The following is a 20,153-nucleotide window of genomic DNA, read 5'->3' on the forward strand; positions in this document are numbered from 1 at the left end:
TCTCCAGTAAATGTGTTTGTGTTTCTATACATGTTTCTGTAACTAGAGTTTTTTCATTCATGGTCATTTTTCCATGTCAGGATAGACAGATTAGGAGATAGATACATATAGGTAGGTAGAATGATCCACCTCTTTCTTTATAATTGGTACATAGTGTCCCATAGTGTTGTTATACCATAATTTAATCTTTTTTCTGATTGATGAACTTTCATTAAATCACTACTTCAAATCATGTTGAAAGAACATCCTTATATTTAGTATATACTCTTGCAAACATGGTCACATATGCCTGTTATAAACCTTGATATTGTTCTCCAAAAGCTTATCAATTTACATTGCCAACAACAGTGTAGGAAGGAAGCATTTTCCTTATGCTTCCATTGCATGTTTATTGGTCTTTTACATGTTTGCAAAAAAGATTAGCAAAAAATGCTAACTTTTTTTTTTTTTACACAGTATTCAGAGGAAGATATCATTATCTCCATTTTGTGGATGATAACATTGAGGCTTAGTGAAACCAGAATACAAAACTGAGTTTTACCCTTCAGAGAAATTTCTCTTTTCTCATATTGATGGGGCTTTTTAAGATTACTTTTTTCTTTATTGTCAGATTCATAACTGTGAAAGTTTTTCTTTTTGAGTCAATTTTCTATTTCCTTCATTATTAAAATATGAAAGTTGCTTTATGGCTTTTTTATAATTAACAATTAATTTGAGAGGTGATAGTTTGAGATTGTATGCCTGTCCTGTTTCCTCAAAACCCAGTGATTTTACCATCTGTGGTAAATCTTATTACATTGGTGATCACAAATAAAGCTTTTTTTTCTGATTATACAATATTTAACTTAGGAGAAATGTTTGCATTGAGACAGCAGAAGGACTGAATATGGTTCTTTTTCAGGTTTATTTTTAAAAGCAGTCCTAAGGAAAAACTTTAGATTCAGTATTTTAGAACATAGGAACATAATGAATGCTTAAAACAGTGTGACTTCTGAAGCCCAACAGCAAAATTAAAAATGCTTTTTTTTCTTTTTCTAAAATTCAGTTAAAACTATGTCTAAATTTGCCATTTTGGGTATCATTGTGGTGAAGCAGACTGTATTCTGTCGAAGACCAGCGGTAAGATAATTTATACCAACACTGATGTTAAAACCAGGAAAAAAAAACTTCCATGCATAATTTGTTTTGTACCTTTAGAAGTAATATCTCTATTTTGCAGCTTATTTTTAGCTTTGGTACTATAATAAGGATCTGGAGATTGTGGGATGTGTGAACATGGTGCTTTCCCAATTACTTAGAGAAATGTTTATAAAAAACTCCCTTAAATGTTTTAGTTCCTGGAACTTAAGGAGTGGCAGTTGAGAAAGCATGAGTTCTTTTTGAGTCTCTTTAAGATGTACTTAAGATTTTTTTAAGGATTACACAGATTTTTTTAAATATTTGTATGTTCTGATAAATATTTCAACAGCTCTCGAAAAATAAGATTTCTGATAAATCCCTGTTGTTTACAGACATGCTTACATATGTATCAATTTCAACTACCTGTGGACCTTAAAAAGGAAGTCATATTTTGATGATATCTGATCATACTAATTTTTTGCCTCTTGCATTCAAAAAAGATAATACCACACTTGTTCTTTGCCAGAAAAATTCGAAGCCTTTCCTTCTCTTCTGATTTTATTCTAAGATATATACTCCCAACCCTCACCTCCTCATACTAGTAGTCTTGAGGGTATTTTGAAAGAAAAATTTATTTAAGACAAGCAGGCTCCCTTTTAATGTCACTAGAAGAAGGAACTATTTTATAATTTTCTTTTTAAAAAATAAAAATTTTACATATTTAAATCAATTTTATTTACTACCGTCATTTAAAATTTGTTTTATATTGTATTTATATTTTATTAAAAAGCAAAATTTATCGTAAGATCATACCTTTACATGGTGGTAGAAAAACTAATAGTAATCTATACCATTCAGAAGGGTTTAAGTACACAGTACATCTTCTTTCTGTCTTTAGTCTTCCCCAATCCCACCACCTAGAACTACTGTTACAATGTTGTTTTCCTTTATTATATCTGCTGATCAATATGAAAGATGAGGAATTTAGCACTTCTTCATTGCCTCCTCTCCTGACTATTTTTAGTTTTTCTTGTTACATTTATAACTTAAATGATACCTTCTCCTGCTTTTCTTTTTTAATTGTGGTAAAAAATTTAAATTGACCATCTTAACCTTTTTTTTTTTTTTTTTTTTTTTTTGAGGGAAGGTAATTAGGTTTAGTTATTTATTTTTTGGAGGACGTACTGGGGATTGAACCCAGGACCTTGTGCATGCTAAGCATGCGCTCTACCACTTAAGCTATACCTTCCCCCCGTTAACCATTTTTAAGTGTACAATTCAATAGTGCTAACTATATTCACTATGTTATGTGACCAATCTCCAGAACTTTTTCATTTTGCAAAACTGAAGCTCTATACTGACAACGCTCTTATTCCACCTCCCCCCCTCCAGCAACTACTGTTCTGTTTTCTGTTTCTATGAATTTGACTACTCTAGATACTTCATATAAATGGAGTCATACGGGATTTGTCTTTTTGTGACTGGCCTATTTCACTTAGCATAATGTCTTCAAGGTTCATCCATATTGTAGCATGTGTTAGAATTTCCTTTCTTTTTAATGCTGAATAATACTTCTTTGTGTTTATATATCACATTTTATTTATCTGTTCATCTGTCAGTGGACACTTGGGTTGCTTCCACCTTTTGGCTATTGTGAATAATGCTGCTATGAATGTAGGTGTACAAATATCTATTGGATTCCCTGCTTTCAATTCTTCTGAGTATATATACACCTAGAAGTGGAATTGCTGGATCATATGGAAATTCTATTTTTAACTTTCTGAGGAACTTTCATACAGTTTTCTATAGTTGCCACACCATTTCAGATTCCTACCAACAGTGCACAAGGTGCCTATTGCTCCGTATCCTTGAAAACATTTGTTGTTCTGGGTTTTTTTTGGTAGTAGGCATCCTAATAGATGTGAGGTGATGTTTCGTTAACATTTTGATCTGCATTTCTCTAATGATTAGTGTTAGTGAACATTTTTTCTAGAGCTTGTTGGCCATTTGTTCATCCTCTTTGGAGAAATGTCTGTTTAGGTTCTTTGCCCATTTTTTAATTTGGGTTATTTTTTTTTCTTGTTCCCTGCTTTTATTTTTAAATATTAGTTTTAGATAAGAGTGTTGACTCCGCTGGGAAAGAGACATTTTTGAATTTATACTTCCTTTCACTTTCTCTACATCTTGATTTTTCTTGGTAATTTTTACATTGTAAAGTTTTATAACACTGTTCTTTTAACTCATAAATTTTTCTTTAAAGCAAATTTAAAAAACACTTGTAATAAATGCTTATGTATGTGTCATGTCCTTGAAAAGCCAAGAGGTATGATTAGATGGTTAAAGAACGAGAAGTAATCTTGTGTCAATAAAATTTCTCTCTTTTAAGAGTTTCTCTTAACTTTGGTTTTGGGGGCTGGTATGTTTTCTCTGCCAATTTTATACCATCTGTTTTCAGTCATTTAGGATTTTCTCATACTTTCTGGTCTACTGCTGGTCCCTTTTTTGTTTTATAAGACTTTGATAAATTTGTTGTTTCAGTTTTCTGTCATTTTAGTGGGCCCTTAGGATGAAAGGATATAGATTTGTGTTCCCTCCACCATATTAAACCAGAAGCATCTGTAGGTTGTTTTTAGAAGGTTGTATTATTTTTATTGTTCTAATAAGGTTTCACGTCTATTTAAAGTGTTGTAGGATACATGTTTTAAAATTTATTCAACACATATGGAGTGTGATATATGCTCAGTACTATTCTGAGTACTATAAATATTAATTCACTTAATCCATTAACGCCTTATAACATAGGAAATATTATTATTCCCATTTTGTAGGTAAGGAAATTGAGCCACAGAGAAGTAACTCACCTAAGTGATAGAGCCTGGATTCAGACCCAAGCATACTGGCTTTAGCTCTCATGGTCTTAACCATTATTCTGTGACTGTCTAATATATGTCATTACTCCTTTGTGAAAAGCTTTTTATGCTTACATTTTCTCACGCTTTCTTTAGAGTCCATTCACTCAACAATTATTAATTGAACATTTACTGTCGGCCAGATGCTGCTTCAGATACTGGTGATAACAGCAATGAGCAAAACAAAATGCCTGCTCTCATGAATTTTACATTTAGCTGGGGGAGACAGACTGTAAAATATGTATAATTTATACATGCCAGCAATTTATTTTCTCTGAAGAATAAAAAAAAATTAACTAGCTTCATGTGCTATAGAGTAAACTGATTTAGTCTCTGAAACAAGGATTACAGTTTTCATTAGCCAATCTCTTGAAAGTAAGATTGACTGTATTTATGCATTATGTTTTTGTCAAACAGTATCATCTGATAATAGCTATGCTTTGGGTGGATGCTCCTGTGGAAAGTGATATCTCAGATTAGCGTGCAGGACGTTTTTTCAGGAGTGCTCTTGGGATTGATGATTATGGAAGAGACGGGAAGGGAAGGAAGCAGGCTTAGGTAGAAAAAAATCCAGATGCTGTGAAGTCTCAACAGAAACCTCAGTTGACCCTCCAGGGAATTCTGAAGATGAGTTGACACTTGAGAGCCTTTCTGAGTCACATCTAGGACCTTTGTACCCACCTTGAATCAGTCATTGGGGTTTGACCATAAGGGAGGAGTCATATCTCTGAAAGAGGCTGACGGCTGGGGTTGTCTACTGGTAGCACTCCCAGGAGCTAGTGTAATAAATGATCCATTGCTAATGGGGGATTCTGGAGGTGAGGGAGGGGGAGGTTAGAGCACAGCATGCACCACGTGTCATTAGGAGACGTGGATTTGAATATATATTCTGTTTCCTAACTGTGAGACTCCAGCAAATATTCATTTGTGCTGTGCTTTTAAAATCTGTAAAATAGGATTAATTTGTCTAGTTTGACAGTTCTTGTGAAGATCGTATAAGATAAAAACTTAGTTCAAATATCTGAAACACACTGAATATTCCATACATGTTTATAGGCTAAGGAAACATAAACAGTGATATTTTCTTGTCAAAAGTGCACTTTCTAGAAGATGAGTTTCTCCTAGAAAATACTTCTTCCACATTCAGTTAAGTAGTATTTGAATCCCTATTATGTTATGTGAATGTATTAAAAAGGCCAAGAATTTTTGTCTTTCAGTTGTTTATAATTTAATTGAGGATGTGTGTATATAATTAGTTGAAAACAAAAGATGGACATAAGATACATGTTGGACAAGCATAGTGTGGGTGAAAAAGGTTTGATGGGGGTTGATGTTGAATAGCCAGTTAAAGAGAGATCCCCACCTCCCTCTGTAAACTGAGCCTTAAACTGAGGAACTCAGGAACATAATGCATACAAACAGTCAATCTTACTTTTAAGATTAAAACTTGGATCACCAAGGTCTTATGTGTGGGGGTTGTGAGTAAACCAGATGTCTGTAACAGAGTCAGTGTCAGGAATGGCAAGGATCAGATTGAGAACAGAAAGTGGAACCAGTTTATCAAGAGTCTTAAATACTACACAGAGAGCTGGGATTACAGATTTAGGAGACCCTTATATAGAGATAATAGTTAAAACATTGAATGTGAATTAACTTTCAGAAAGAGAGAGACATAGAATGAATATGAGAGAGGGCGTGAAGAGTGTCTTGTGATTGAAGTGTTCAGAATAGTAGAAAGGGAGCCAGGGAAGCATATTGTCATGAAAGCCAAGGAAGAATGCCTCTAAGAGGCAGGGACAGAAAACCATGAGATGCTCAGAAAGAGAATGATTATCAAGAAAAAGCTATTCAGTTTCTATGTTTGACTTACTACTTCTATAAGGTCACTAAAGATTGCAGTTTTAACATTTTCGCAGATGACTAAAAATTTTAATCCCTTATTTCTTACTCTGTGTTCTAGGTTCCAACTATGCACGTCTGTTCACACAGTTCCTTACAGTTCCTTTTTTTTTTCTTCAACAAATATTTATCGAATGCCCATTCTCTGCTAGACACTATATTGGCCACTAGGAATATAATGAACAAAACAAAATTCCTACTTTCAAGTTTACATTCTAGCTGGGGTAGACAGTGGACTAGTAACATTGGTTTAACTGTCCAGGTAGAAGAGGTAGTCGGAGAGGCAGCTGGGGCAGTTCACACAGGGCCTTGTAGACCCTGCTAGGGACTTTGGATTTTATTCTGCATGAGAGGGGGGAAAGGCATTTGAAGAGTTTAAAACAAAGGAAAGTCATAGTGCTTATTGAAAAAACACACACAGAGGAAAAACATGAACTACATTAATTTAATACACATTTATGTCTATTTCTTCCATTTTGGGGGTGTCTGCCTTAAAATATGAATCCTATTTTAAAACCAATTTTGGCAAATCACAGTTCATTTGGAAAAAAGTGAAAATGAAGGCATGAAATCAAAAAATCATTCCATACAAAGAATGATTGACAGTCTCATGGGTGTTTAATCTGTGGAAGTCAGGGCTGAGGAAAAGGACATGACTGATCTTTGTCAAATTTTTGAATGGCCATCTCTTGGATGAAAGTAGAAGGGTAGGGGAGATGGAGCACTAGGGATTGGAATAGATTTCAATTAAATGTAATGCAGAAGCTTATCAACAATGGAATTATTTGTGGATTGTAATGCCTCACAAAAGAGCAAGCTTGTGATAACTAACATTAAAGCAAAAGTGAGACTGCTGTCTGTTAGAGCAGTTAGGGTGGGCTTCCTGAATGAAGAGGGGAGATTGAATAAGGTTTTTCTTTCCTTTTTGAGCAAAGGTAGATTTATTTAGAGAAATACATACTGCATAGAGTATAGGCTGTTTCAGAAGGCGAGAGAAAGACCACAAAGTGTGGGGGTTGGGTGTTCAGGTTAAAGTAAAAGTAGATACACACTCCATAGACAGACTGTGGGCAGTCTCCAAAGATGAGGGAGCGAGAGAGGGGGCCATGAGGCAGTGTTGCCAGTTTTTATGGGGTCAAGTAGCTTCACATGCAAACATGGGGGAGGACCATTCCAACTACCCCGAGGAAAGGGCTGGGATTCCCAGGAATTGGGCCACCACCCACTCTTTGGCCTTTTATGGTCAGCCTTGAAGCTGTCATGGCGCCTGTGGCAGTGTCATTTACTATGTTAATATTACAATGGGCATATAATGAAGCTCAAGGTCTATTGGAAGTCAAATCTCCCGCCATCTTGAACCTCAAGGCCTACTGAGAGTTGAATCTTCGATCATTTTGGTGTTAATTGCTGTGTCATTCCTTGAATGACTGTGCCCTGCCCCCTTGCCTCCTGTCTCATCCCCCCTCAGAGATTTTACTCCCATAATCTTATGGGGGTGCAGAGGGGTGTGATGGTCCGTCATCTGAAACTACTTCAGGGCTGGGTAGGGGCGTTGACCCTGCCTATCAGGGAGTGAAAAATCTCTGAATGCCTAATCTAGGGTTCCCAGGGGCAGGACAGCCTTTTGTTTTTGCGTCAGAGGGTGGTATGGGCTGGAATCCTCGCACAGCCGTCTTCTGATGTGAGACTGTTGTAACCCACTGTTTCCTTAGACCTCTGATGAGTCTTCTTAAAGATGAAGCACCTTTGTAACAGCAGTTCAACTGTCTATAACGACTAAAGATTTAAAAGGCCTGGTTAAACACCAACCAGGTTGCCAATTACTTGCCACGTGGTCTTAATTTAGATGTCCAAGTGGTCTCCTTGGTGGATCTTCTTGAGTCTGAAGAGAGAGAGCGATAGGGGAGAGAATGAGAAAAGATCGAGGAGAGAAAAGCCTTCGGCTCGGTGGGCTTCTTCACGGCTAAAGAGCTGGCCTCAGCGTCAGCCGCCACCTAAAGGGCTACTTGAATCTCCCCAAGAGAGGGCAGCTGTAGCCCAATAGGTGGATCGAGATTATGCCCTTTGAGCCCCATCTCTTTAATTAAACGCCCCATGCCAGAGAGGTGATACAGGAAAAACGAATGTGGGGCGTGAGGAGGGCTGTGTCCCAGGTCTTGGTTAAGCCCCTGGGACGTGCCCCGCCAAGTGTGGATCCTTGGCTTCGCGCAGGAAAGAATTCAAGAGCGAGCCACAGTTGAGTAAAGGTAGATTTATTTAGAGAGATGCATACTATATAGAGTGTAGGCTGTTTCAAAATGTGAGAGAAAGGCCACAAGATGTCGGGGCTGGGTGCTCCGGTTTAAAATAAAAGTAGATACACACTCCATAGACAGAATGCGGGCTGTTTCCAAAGATGAGGGAGTAAGAGAGGCAGCCTTAATAAGGTTTCTCATAAATTCATTATTTTTATTTTTAAGCATTATTTAACGTTGATATTTTATTTTTTGCCTTACAGAGATAGTTTACTGTAAGCAACACATGTTGATGCATACACAAAGTAGCGCAAGTCCATCAGATTGTCAGGCATCTACAGATTACAGACCTTAGGTATTATAGAGCCTTATATTAGTTTTAGTCACTAACTTAAAACTCCTTTTCTTTTTCAGAGATATCATGATAACTCATTTTGAACCTTCAATCTCCTTTGAGGGCCTTTGCAATGAGGTTCGAGACATGTGTTCTTTTGACAATGAACAGCTTTTCACCATGAAGTGGATAGATGAGGAAGGTGAGTGGTAAAGAGAGGACTGCCTATATTAACTTTTGATTTAAGATACTATTATGTCATTTTGTTTTTAAAATATAGTAGAAGTCCTAATTAATTTAAGGAGGGAAAGAAATTTATTGCCATTCTTATGTAGTGTTTAAAAGAGGACCAAAGAGAACAACTTTGCTCTTTTTACCCTCAAATAGAGTGAAATTAACACGACTTTTTTCCAGCAGTAAGGTAAACATCCTATCAAATAGCGTTACATTTTAGTTTAATTTTGAATATGTGTTGTCTTTTATTTTAGGAGCTTACTTTCAATAATTTGACAGTATTTTTCACTGGAAAATACTTTAAAGGAAAGTTCTTTAAAGAAAATATTTTTAGTATAAAAGTGTGACACCCATTATCTTAAAGGTAGTGGCAGAATCATAATACCTTAGTGACTTGGATGCAGAAAACATTTATTGAATATCTATGTGCTGAGGATAGATATCTTCTAGCCTCAAATTCATAGTTTCATAAGGAGACAGACATGTGAATAAGAAATTTGACAGTTGAACCTCGGGATACAAAAGAACAGCATCCACATATGCCTGAAATACCTGCAAAGTTGAACTAAGCTTGTAACAAAGAGTGAAAGTTTTTGAAGTGGAATAGGTGAGGGGAAAACCATTTACAAGGAAGAAGATGATGTAAAAAGGCACAGAGGTATGAAGAATATGGTGTGTAAGGACTGGAGCAGTAATTCATGGAATCTAAAGTATGAGGAGGCTTCTTCCTCTCAGTTCCATGTTGAACTCGAGTTGGAAGAGGTGAGTCTGGTCTTAAAAGGGAGGTAACGCTACCACCCCGTTGCTGCCAGCCTGCTGCCAGAGGGAGGAGGGCCATGTCCAAAGGAACCAGAGCAATTGAGAAAACTTAATTAGTGGTCTGATCTCTGCAACTACAGATGATAGTTTAAAAGAACATTTTGAGGAATGGGGCACACTTCCAGATTGTGTGGTGATGAGAAACCCCCAAACAAAACGTTCCAGAACCTTTAGTTTTGTGACTTCTCTCTTGTTAAGAGGAGAATGCAGCGGTGAGTGCTGGACCACACGAGGTTGGTGGGTGTGTGGTGGAACCAAAGAGAGTTGTTTCTAGACAGGATTCTGGAAAGCCTGCTGCTCTTCTGAAAGTGAAGGAAATTTCGTTGTGAATATTAAAGAAGATGCAGTAGAATATAATTTGAGGGACTATGAAAAGTATGGCAAAATCGCAGCCATATTGAAGACAGTTATTGAAGACAGAGTGGAAAAAAGAGAGGATTTGCTTTTGTAACTTTTGATGATCGCGATACAGTTGATAAAATTGTTGTTCAGAAATACCACACTGTTAATGGGCATAATTGTGAAAAAGGCTTTTTCTAAACAAGAAATGCTGTCTGCTGGTTTGCAAAGAGGTCCTGGAGGTGGATCTGGCAACTTTATGGGTTGTGGTGGAAACTTTAGGGGTGGTGGAAGTTTTTTGTGTTTAACCTGTTAACCAGAAGCAGTGAGGGCCTAGTGCTAATTATCCTTTTTAAAAGACAACTTTTCCCAAAGAATAATTAAAATATTAGTCAATTACTATTCAAATCAGATGCTGATTGCTCATAAGGGCTATTATTGCTACCAAGGATTTGTTAAACTTGAGATTGGATGTTAATTTACTTTAAAAAAAACGTTTGTGGGACAGATGCTTAAAATAAAACTAATTTTTAAAATTAGTTAAAAAATTAAGTATGGAGAGTGGTGAGGAGCTTGGGCTAGATTCTTGCTACTCAAAATTTCATCTTTGGAACTTAATAGAAAAGGGGGCTCTCAGGCCCCATCACAGACTACTGAAACAGAATCTGCATTTTTACAGGATCTGCAGGTGAGTTGCATGACTATTAAAGTTTGAGAAGCATAGGACTAAGTCCCAGAAGGCTTTGCAAACCACATTATACTTAATTTTATATGATGGAATGTCATTTAGGTATAGTTAAAAGATACCCTAGGTATACTACTTCTGTATAATGGTTTTCTATTAATTGTAATACCAATGGGATTTCATTTTAAGGAAATGTCATAACATTTAGCTCAATACTTGGGGCCATTTCTGTGTTCCCTGATATGAAGAACCTTGGAAAGATATTCCAGCTTCAAGCTCTTGGTGAACTCAAACCCATTTCCATTTTTAAAGACACTTAAAAAAGTTCATCTAAGGTAATCCATGTTCATTATTTGGGGGAAAAATAATAGAGATGATTATGAAATTTAAAAAGAAGTCTTCTGTTTGCTCTTTCTCCTTTCTCCGTCTCCAATTCTAATCCTAAAGGAGGAAACCACTGGTAACAGCTTAATATATATAATCCTTCTACATATATTCCGTACATATACAGTCTTGTTTCTGTACATTATAAGCATACTTGTTTTCACAAAGAAAGAACTGTATATCATATATAAACCATCAAGCAATATTTTCCTTTTACCTTGTGTATTGGACATTTTTTCATTTCAATGTACATCAATTTATATCATTACTTTTTATGATTTATTTAATCCCTTATTGATAGGCATTTGGAGTTTCCTTTTTTTTTTTGCTACTATAAGCAGTATATAATGAACAGTTTTATATATAATTTTGTTCTATCATGTGGGACTCTCTGTGCAGCAAATGTGCAGAATATGCACATGTTAAATTTTAGTAGCTAGTGATAATTTGCTATCTAAGAAAGTTAAACCAGTTTATGGCACAGCTACGTTGAATGGGAGCATCCCTTCACTCTGGCCCTCACCAGCCTCAGATATTATGTGTCCTTGATGTTTTTTGGAATCTAATAAAGTGAAATGCTAGCTTTGTATTTTAAATTTTGTACTATTTTAAGAGTAAGACTGAGTATCTTCATCTATTCCAACAACTTTTGACCTACTCTGTCACAGGTTTGTTTAATTATTATTAATTAAAAGTGGTGTGGATATTTCACAGTATGTCTTCAGCCTGAAAATGAGACTATATAATTTAACACAGTGCATGGAATATAGTTAGCATTGATTAACTGATTCTTATCATGAGCCAATGTTATTCTCATTTTAATCCTGTCCTGATGATTTCATGTCATTTGTTTACCTCTTAAGGATTTTTTCATCCAGTGGTTTTCAGACTGTTAGTGCACATAGGAATCATTAGAGAGTGCATTTTGTTAAAAGAAATTGGTTTAGAGACAAGCCATTAAACTTTTTTATAGTACCATTATCCTCTGTATTGTCTTTGCCTGGAGAGTTCTGTTCCCACATTGTCACATGGCTGTCTCTTTCTTGTCATTCAGGTCTTAACTCAAATGTCATGTTCTCCAGTATTCACTTTGTATCGTATTTGTATGGTAGGATGTGAACTCCATGAGAGCCGGCATCTTGTCTTTTCTGTGGAGTTCTGGTACCTGGAGCAATACTCAATATTGGTATGTTCAAAAGATACTTGTGCATTGTACCAAAGGGTGGTAACAAGCCTTTCCACAGTTCGTTTTATGTCGGTTATTAAAGATTTAAGCGTTGGGAATTGCAGTTTATTCTTTTTTTTCTTAACCTAATAGTTTATTTTAATTAACAGATTCACATAGTAAATTAATTTAATTCTCTGGTGAAACAGTCTTATCCGTTTATAGTGCAACTCATAGCTCCTTCTCTCTAAGTAGCTGTTAAGTGTCCTAATTTTTCTGGGGAAAACTATAAAGCTGTAGCCTTTGCCTCATTCACGTAAAAAGGTGAAACTTTTCATTAAGGTCCGTTGATTCCCACGGGATCCCTCTTCCCGTGTTAATTCTGATACCAGTCTTTTCTTAATGTTAGGCATACAGAGCCAGTAGTAATTATTTTTAAGTTCCTTGCAATTATTTTTCAGTTGTAATTTTTCATCCTTATTTTTAGTCACGTAGGCATTAGGGCATGCTTATATGGAGGAGAAATTTTCTCTTGGGATCAGTGGAAGACAGGACTATAATTTGATTTCTCTGATTTATGAGAAAGAAACGTTCTAGAAGCTAAACATTTAATTGTAGGATTTTATATTAGAGCAAATAAAAATCATAAGCTTACTTCACTTCTTTCAACAGATTTATGACAACCGCTCTTTTTCTTTTTGTTCAAAACCAGTTTTATGGATTTGTTTTGATGTGCCTGTGGAAAAACTGGTTTGTTTAACCTAACTAAACATTTTAGGTGAATAGTAATTTTGTAACAATCATATCCAGTTCTCATATGCAGTGAGAGAGTGTGGGGCAGAGAATGGTAAATGTGACTTTTTAGTTCATCATATTTTAATTGTGACTTTTTCCTTAAGGATGTACTTTTAAAATTTACAACCTAAGTATTTTCTAAATTTCTAATTCTGTAAATTTCTAATTTATTCAGGATCTGTTTGCCTGGTTTAAAACTGTGTTTCTATTCTGTCACTTTTAGTAGAAACTGGCTGTTGGGTACTTTGTTTCTTATTAAAGTTTTTATTGAGAATAATGCATGCTTGTTAAAAATACTGATTTATTTGAAGGAAAAAGTATCTCTGGGTATTTTCGGATCCTCAGAAATTGCTGCTGTGAGCAAATTGATGTCTTTTCCTGTGAATATAGAATTGGAAGGGATAGTGTAACGATTTTTTTTTTTGATCTTACAAATAGACTAATATTATACAAGTTGTTATTTAACCTGCTCTTTCACTTCCCATTTTGTAGATATCTTTCCCTATCAGTGCATGTCGATTTACCTTTTCCTCTTAAAGGCTGTGTAATATTGTATGACAATGTTACATCAGTATTTCCTAAACTAATTCTGTTTTGATGGAGATTTGTATTGTTGGCAGTTTAACTATGAAAAATATTGATGCAGAGAATATCTTTCTGCATATATTTCAGGGGCACCTGTACTGTATTATCTTTAGAGTAAATTCCGTGAAATGGAATATGTCCTTGGTGATAAGTGATACCAAATTTTCCAAAAATGTATCCCTTATTACACTTTCACCAATACCATTTGTGAATTTTTTTTTCACACCCTGCAAAAGATGTGTGGGAAAAAGTTTAAAATGTAGGTGATTTGCAGAGAATGGGAAAGGGTATTATTTGGATATAGTTCTTTAATTCATGTCCTGTTGACTTTAATAGGTGAGATTCATGGAAATTTAAAATGAGTGTAAACATTCTTTGACATGGAGTATGGAGTGTTTCAGGATTCTAGGAGGTTAAACTTCCTGACTTGCAGTGTATAACCTGATGTGTGTTCGCTGGGGGTAAATAGAGTACCAAGATGTAAAAAACCATGTTTAGGATGGTAAGAACCGTATTTCTCTTATGTGATATTTTCCAAACATATTTAGGCTGGTGTAATTTTAGCTGGTGTGTTAAGAACTAAAATAGTAAATCATTCTTCATACTTTTTCTAACACCCAACGCTATATACTTACAATGGTAATCATGTCAGAAAAAAACAGTGAGGGGAAAACTTTTTGACTGAATGTATGTTCAGTGTAACTTCAGTTACTTAGATAGCAGTGTTGTGGCTCCAAACCTGAAAATTCAAAAATGAAAATCAGCATCAATAAGAAAAAATACCCGAGTACCTCTGAGCAGATCTTACTTTGTAACTGGTTTTTGCCTTCTGCTTGAAAACTCCTTTAACATTTCTTGTGGTGGAAGTTCACAGGTAATGAATTCTTTTAGCTTTTTCATGTCTTTATTTCACCTTAAAAACATTGCTTTATTGAGATATAATTAACATACAAATAAACTGTACATATGAAGAGTGTACTATTTGATGAGTTTTGACACCCAGGAAACAATTACCACAAGCAAGGCAGAGAACATATCTTTTCCCCCCAAAATGTTTCCTTGCACTTTGTGGTTCCTTACTCCTGCCCCTCCATCTCAGGCGACTACTGATCTGCTTTCTGTCCCTATAGATTAGTTTACATTTTCTTGAGTTTTGTAGGAATGGAATCATACAACATGTACTCTATTTTTTGGTCTGGCTTCTTTCACTCGGCTTAATTATTGATACATGTGTGTATCAGTAGTTCATTTCGTTTTATTGCTGAGTGGTATTCCATCATGTGGATATACCACAACTTGTTTATCCATTCATCTGTTGATGGACATTGAGGTTGTTTCTAGTTTGGGCCTATTATAAATAAAAGTGCTGTGGCAATCATGTATAATAAGCCTTTGTTGGATGTATATTTCCTTTTCTCTTGGGTAAATACTTAGAAGTGGAATGGCTGGATGATATGGTAGGTATATATGCTTGCTTTTTATAAAGTAGGAAAAGAAAAATTTGAAAAGGAGACAAAATGGGATACTGCACTCCAGGCATAGTCTCAGGCAGGTAGTTTTGAGAAAGGATTTCATATGAAAGTTGAAGATCTGGAAATTGATACCTTTTAAAAACTGTCTATGCCTAGTAGTCCCTGGAAAGTCTTCATATTCTCCCTGGGGTAGAGGACCCCATGAGAAGAAAACTGACTTAAAGAAGTCCTCAAGCACTTCTCTTAGTTCTGGCCTCCACCCCAACTCCATGCTCCAAATATTCTGCTCAGTGAATTCTGGTTGCTACCATTTATACACCAGGCTGTAGTGATGCCAGAGAGGTAAAGGGATCAGACTGCGGTCCACCTGGGAGAAACCCATTGGAGTGGTGGGTGGGGGTGTGTTAGGAAATGAAGCAGGAGAGGCCATAGGAGCCCAGTAGGTCATCACGACTCCCAGACATACTCTGGTCTCTAGGAAGGTCTGTCCTTGTTGGCAGTCCCATCTCTAGTTGCATTGTCTTCCTTCCCTCTCTAAGAGCCAGCTACTATCATAGGATAAATCCATAATCTTAACTGTTTTCTCACTCTCACCCCTCCATCCACAAGCAACCACTAATCTGTCACTATTCTATACATATAAATGACATAGTGTTTTTAAGGTACTTTTAAATTCATATCAGTGACATGATTCAGCACATATTCTGAAACTTCCTCTTTTTTTGCTGAATCTTATGTCTTGAGATCTATTCATGTATTAATGTAAGGAGTGCATTAGTTTTCTTCGTGTTTCTTGTCACGAGATTAGTTGATCTTCTTGGATTGATGTTTAAAGTTTTCATCAAATTTGGAAAAATTTTGGCCATTATCTTTAATTTTTTTTCTGTCACCAGATTCCTCTTTGAAGAACGCTAGTTACATGTGTATAGGCTTCTTGAATTTGTCATAAATCTCACTAATGCTCTGTTCTTTTATTTTTTCTCTTTCAGCCTTATGCATTTCATTTTATATGGTTTTATTGCTGTTCACTAATCTTTTCTTCTGCAAAGTCTAATCTGCCATGAATTCCCTTGAGAGTGTTTTTCATTTCAGATGTTGTAACATTATTTCTAGACATTAAATTTGGGTCTTTTAAAATATCTTCCAGGTTTTCTTAACTTACTCAATACCCCTAGCTTTTGAATGTATTGAATATAATTATAATAACTCTTTTAATGTCCATGTCTACAAGTTCTTTTATTGGTGTCAATTTGGGGGTCAGTTTCAGTTGATGGATTTTTTTTCCTGTTATGGGTCATATTTTCCTGCTTCTTCACATGCCTGGTTATATTTTATTGGATCCTGGACATTGTGATTTTTGCCTTATTAGATATTGAATATAGTTATATTTATATTTATATTTATATAGATAGATATATTTGAACTTTTTTCTGGGATGCATTTAAGTTACTTGGAAACAGTTGATCTTTCACTGCTTGATTTCCAATACTTGAACCATTTTTTCATTTATTTTGTTTAGTTTTTCTGCTGTTTTAGGTGGAGGGTTAAATCCAATTCCTGTTAGTTTGTCTTCTCCAGAAATGGAAGCTGAGGATGGGCAGCTTGTTAGGATAGCATATGCTTCTGTAACCACTGAATTCCACTTTCCAGAGAAAGGAAGCAAGCCAGAAATCCATTACTATTTGTGATTGAGCCTAATATTGAAAGGATGACCACCTAAACACCATAGCATTGTAAAAATTTTGGAAAATCTACATCTTAATCAATGCAACCCGTTAGAATAGGAAGTGCTGTGACTTTCACAAGTGGTATATAGTGTCCTGAACCCAGTATCCAGAGGCAGGGTGGCAGTGGGAAGGTCCTGGTGGGAACAGAGAGGGAATCTGTAAATCTATGGCAGGCCCAAAGATCAGGAGAGTGTGCCGGTGCTATCTCAGGGAAGTGTTAAAGGTTGCCGACTTTGGTTGTGTTGATTCTTTAAAATGTGGGGCACTGAATTCAGCCACATGCTAAAATACGAGATAGAACTAGTGTTATATATGTGTGCCATGTTCTACACCTTGTGAGGGTATCTCATAAATAATTGGATCTTGCATATTTACCAAGCACTTTGAGGTCCACTGCTCCCATTTATTTGTTTTTATAGGTGAAAAGAAAATGTAGATCCATTGAGAAAAAGACCAGTCCTGCTGGTTAATATACAGATTTCACTACCTCGAATTCATTGAGCTGAGCAGATCTCACTCTGGGTGTATGCCTGTTTTAGGATGTGAATTCAGACTTTAGTAATTGAGTGAGCTTTGAAAAACAGCTTTTTCTCTCATCTTTGTTTCTTGATGACTCTGCATGGAATGTTTTACTTCTGAGTTATGTGTTCTGCTTTATCAGGCATTAAGCAGTTGGCCTGAAAAGGAAATACCTGAACCAAAGACACTCAGCCAATAAAAACAAAATAGATTTGAATATACGTAATGTTAGTGAGTAACTCTTACTTTCACACTTCCTTGTGGTTATTCAGAAGCATCAGTCTCTAGGTACATGTTGAAAACAAGTACTTGGCCCTGACATAGGTTTCAACCAACAGCAAGCAGATACTTGTCTGGCAAAAAGACAATGTCTAACAAAAGGGAAAAATTGATTTTTTAAAATATGGTTATTCTGATACCTTTAACAGTAGTTAATTCCATCCATGACTTTTAATCAAAGTGCAGTAATAAAAGCCACACCTGTGATGAACCAAGCGTACTATGAGTCACTTTAAATGATCTTTAGTTTTCCCATTATCCTTGCAATATAGGTAATAGCCCTTGTTTTAACATAGGAGAAAATTGAAGCTCAAAGAAGTAATTCTGCTTAAGTTACACAAGAGAGGAGGGATCTGGAGCCTGGGAGAGAACCTGCTTGTGAAGTACTCCAGGATACCTCTTTTTGGGAGATTTTTTATACTCCTTTTTAAAGGCCTGTCTCAGGCATTCCCTAGGATTTTTCTTTATATGGATTTATTTTATATGACATTTATCTATATTATACACAGCCTGTAATCTCTGGCTGATTTTTTCTTTTGTTTTAGGAGCATCTAACTATCTAATTAGGTTGATGTGAATTGAGAATACAACATTTTTCTCCAGCACACACAGCTCCTTTTCTAGACCTTTGATACCTTGTCGATGCCAGCTAAGAATTTAATATTAAGTCAACTTTTCAAGTTACAAAATAAAACTTTAAAAAACTGCATCCATATTTCTATCATCTTGATGCAGAAATGTGTTTATTTTTCGTGGAGACTTGTAATATTTTCAGTGATCTTTTCTTAAGTTCATTTTATATGTATTTTGATTGTTTCCTTTGTGCTATTTTGTGTTTGTTTCTGAAGTTTCTTTTCTGTAAGATACTCCCAACCCATTGTAGATAGCATCTGATCAATTTTTGTCTCGTCTTTTCTTTTTTCTGCAATTAAGGAAATCAGGGGCCATCTTAAAGAAGAGGTTTACCTGAGGTTGCTCAGAGGGTGAGGTTGTTAAGGTTTGGGTTTTTTTGATTCATAGACTAGTGCAGTAAAATCATGCTAACTGCAGAAGTCACTTGAATTGTGGACATCACTGTTTGCTGGGTGTTGAATTTGTTCAGTCTTTTAAGGTTTTTTGGAAAAGTATGTAGAAATAGCCCATTAGGACATCAAAAACAGCCAGTGAGTGTAGAGAAAATTGGATTTAATGTTTAAATTAAAAAAAATCAAGATGTTTATAAGGCATCCATTGGTATCATTCATGTATGGTGTACATATGTCTGTATAAATGTATATGTAGAGAGAGATACACACATACATATGTATACACATGAATGATATAATATTTCTCATTGTTTAAAAAATAGTCTGAGGTGAACTTAAATGTATTTGCCAGTGTGGACTCCATTTCCTTACCTGGAAAATTAGAAATGAAGCATTAATTATATTTCAGATTTATTCTATTTCTAGAATTCTTTGACAAAACTGTTTATATTAATTCAGAATTAATTTAGTCAAATGGCTTATTTTTCGCCCTTTCTTTTTTAACAGTTATTTTGGTTTTCTAACTGGAAGAATAATTACACACTTACTGAAATGTGAAATTTTCATTGTTCTTTTTTATGTTGCATTTCTATTTTTAAACTTTGACCTACACTTAAATGTACTTCTGTAGAAGCAAAAGTTATTTTTTTTAAACCTGTGTCAAAAATAGGGTGTAATTATGCGACTTGCACTTTCATATATGTGGCAAATTGGGAGAAATTTGCATAACTGAGAAAGTGAATCTGTATAAAAGAATTGCTTTATTTATTTTTCCAAAGCAGTGGTACCATTTTACGTTCCCATTAGCAGTATACGAAGATTCCAGTCTCTTTGCATCCTCACCAACACTTGTTATTATCAGTGTACTGAGTGTTGATCTAAAACTGGTCTATCTATGCAGTCTAGTTGAATCATATTGATCTATTTTTCATGTAGCCTCTTAAGTTATCCGTAACACTAAAACAAGTATAAAGTTAGTATATGAGAGAACCAATAGCTTTCCTTTATAAAGATAATTCTCAATCAGAAAATACATTAGAAGAAAAGATTTCATCCATAGTAACTACATACTTTTTTATTTTTAATCTAGGAACTAACTTTAAAGAACTACGTAGAAACCATGGAATGAAAACTTTAAAAACCCAGTTGGGTGCCATAAACAAAACCTGAATAATGGGGTTAGGAAGAAGTAACATGTAAAAAGCAAACTCCCTACAGATCAGTTTATAAAGAGCATAGTTCCCAAAAAAAATTCTAAAAGGATTTTTAAAAAATTGACAATTTCATCTGGAAAAATAAATGTTCAAGAATAAACAGGAATATTCTGAAAAAGGAAATGTAAAGACAGAGTGCTTTTCCTCATTATGTATATTGAAAAACACCATAATCACATATATAAGAGTAGTAACAACTGAGAGAAAATATTTGCAGCACTTACAAAGGATTGCTATCTCTAATATAAAATAATTTAATCAAAAGAAATAGATGAGAAATCTACTTACAGAGGTGAAAATAGCTAATTCATAAATAAAAAAGCTCAGGGATCACTAGTAAGTAAAGAAACAAAGATTTTAAAGTAAGACATCAGTTTTCACCTATCAGATTAGAAAATAGTTAAAACTTAATCATT

The 20,153-nt window shown here is 35.2% G+C and overlaps 1 protein-coding gene and 1 pseudogene across 1 annotated transcript in view; both read left to right on the forward strand.

Moving 5' to 3' along the window:
- The window catches only part of PRKCI (protein kinase C iota), a 62,710-nt gene that overhangs the window by 5,342 nt on the left and 37,215 nt on the right, over positions 1-20,153 (forward strand). Inside the window, exon 3 of the mRNA XM_031451057.2 lies at positions 8,576-8,697. Coding sequence (XP_031306917.1) covers positions 8,576-8,697 — 122 coding nt within the window. The remainder of the gene's footprint in view (positions 1-8,575; positions 8,698-20,153) is intronic.
- LOC105085996 (heterogeneous nuclear ribonucleoprotein A3-like) lies at positions 9,442-10,203 on the forward strand (annotated as a pseudogene).

This window comes from Camelus dromedarius, chromosome 2 (assembly GCF_036321535.1).
Source record: "Camelus dromedarius isolate mCamDro1 chromosome 2, mCamDro1.pat, whole genome shotgun sequence".
Taxonomy (NCBI): domain Eukaryota; kingdom Metazoa; phylum Chordata; class Mammalia; order Artiodactyla; family Camelidae; genus Camelus; species Camelus dromedarius.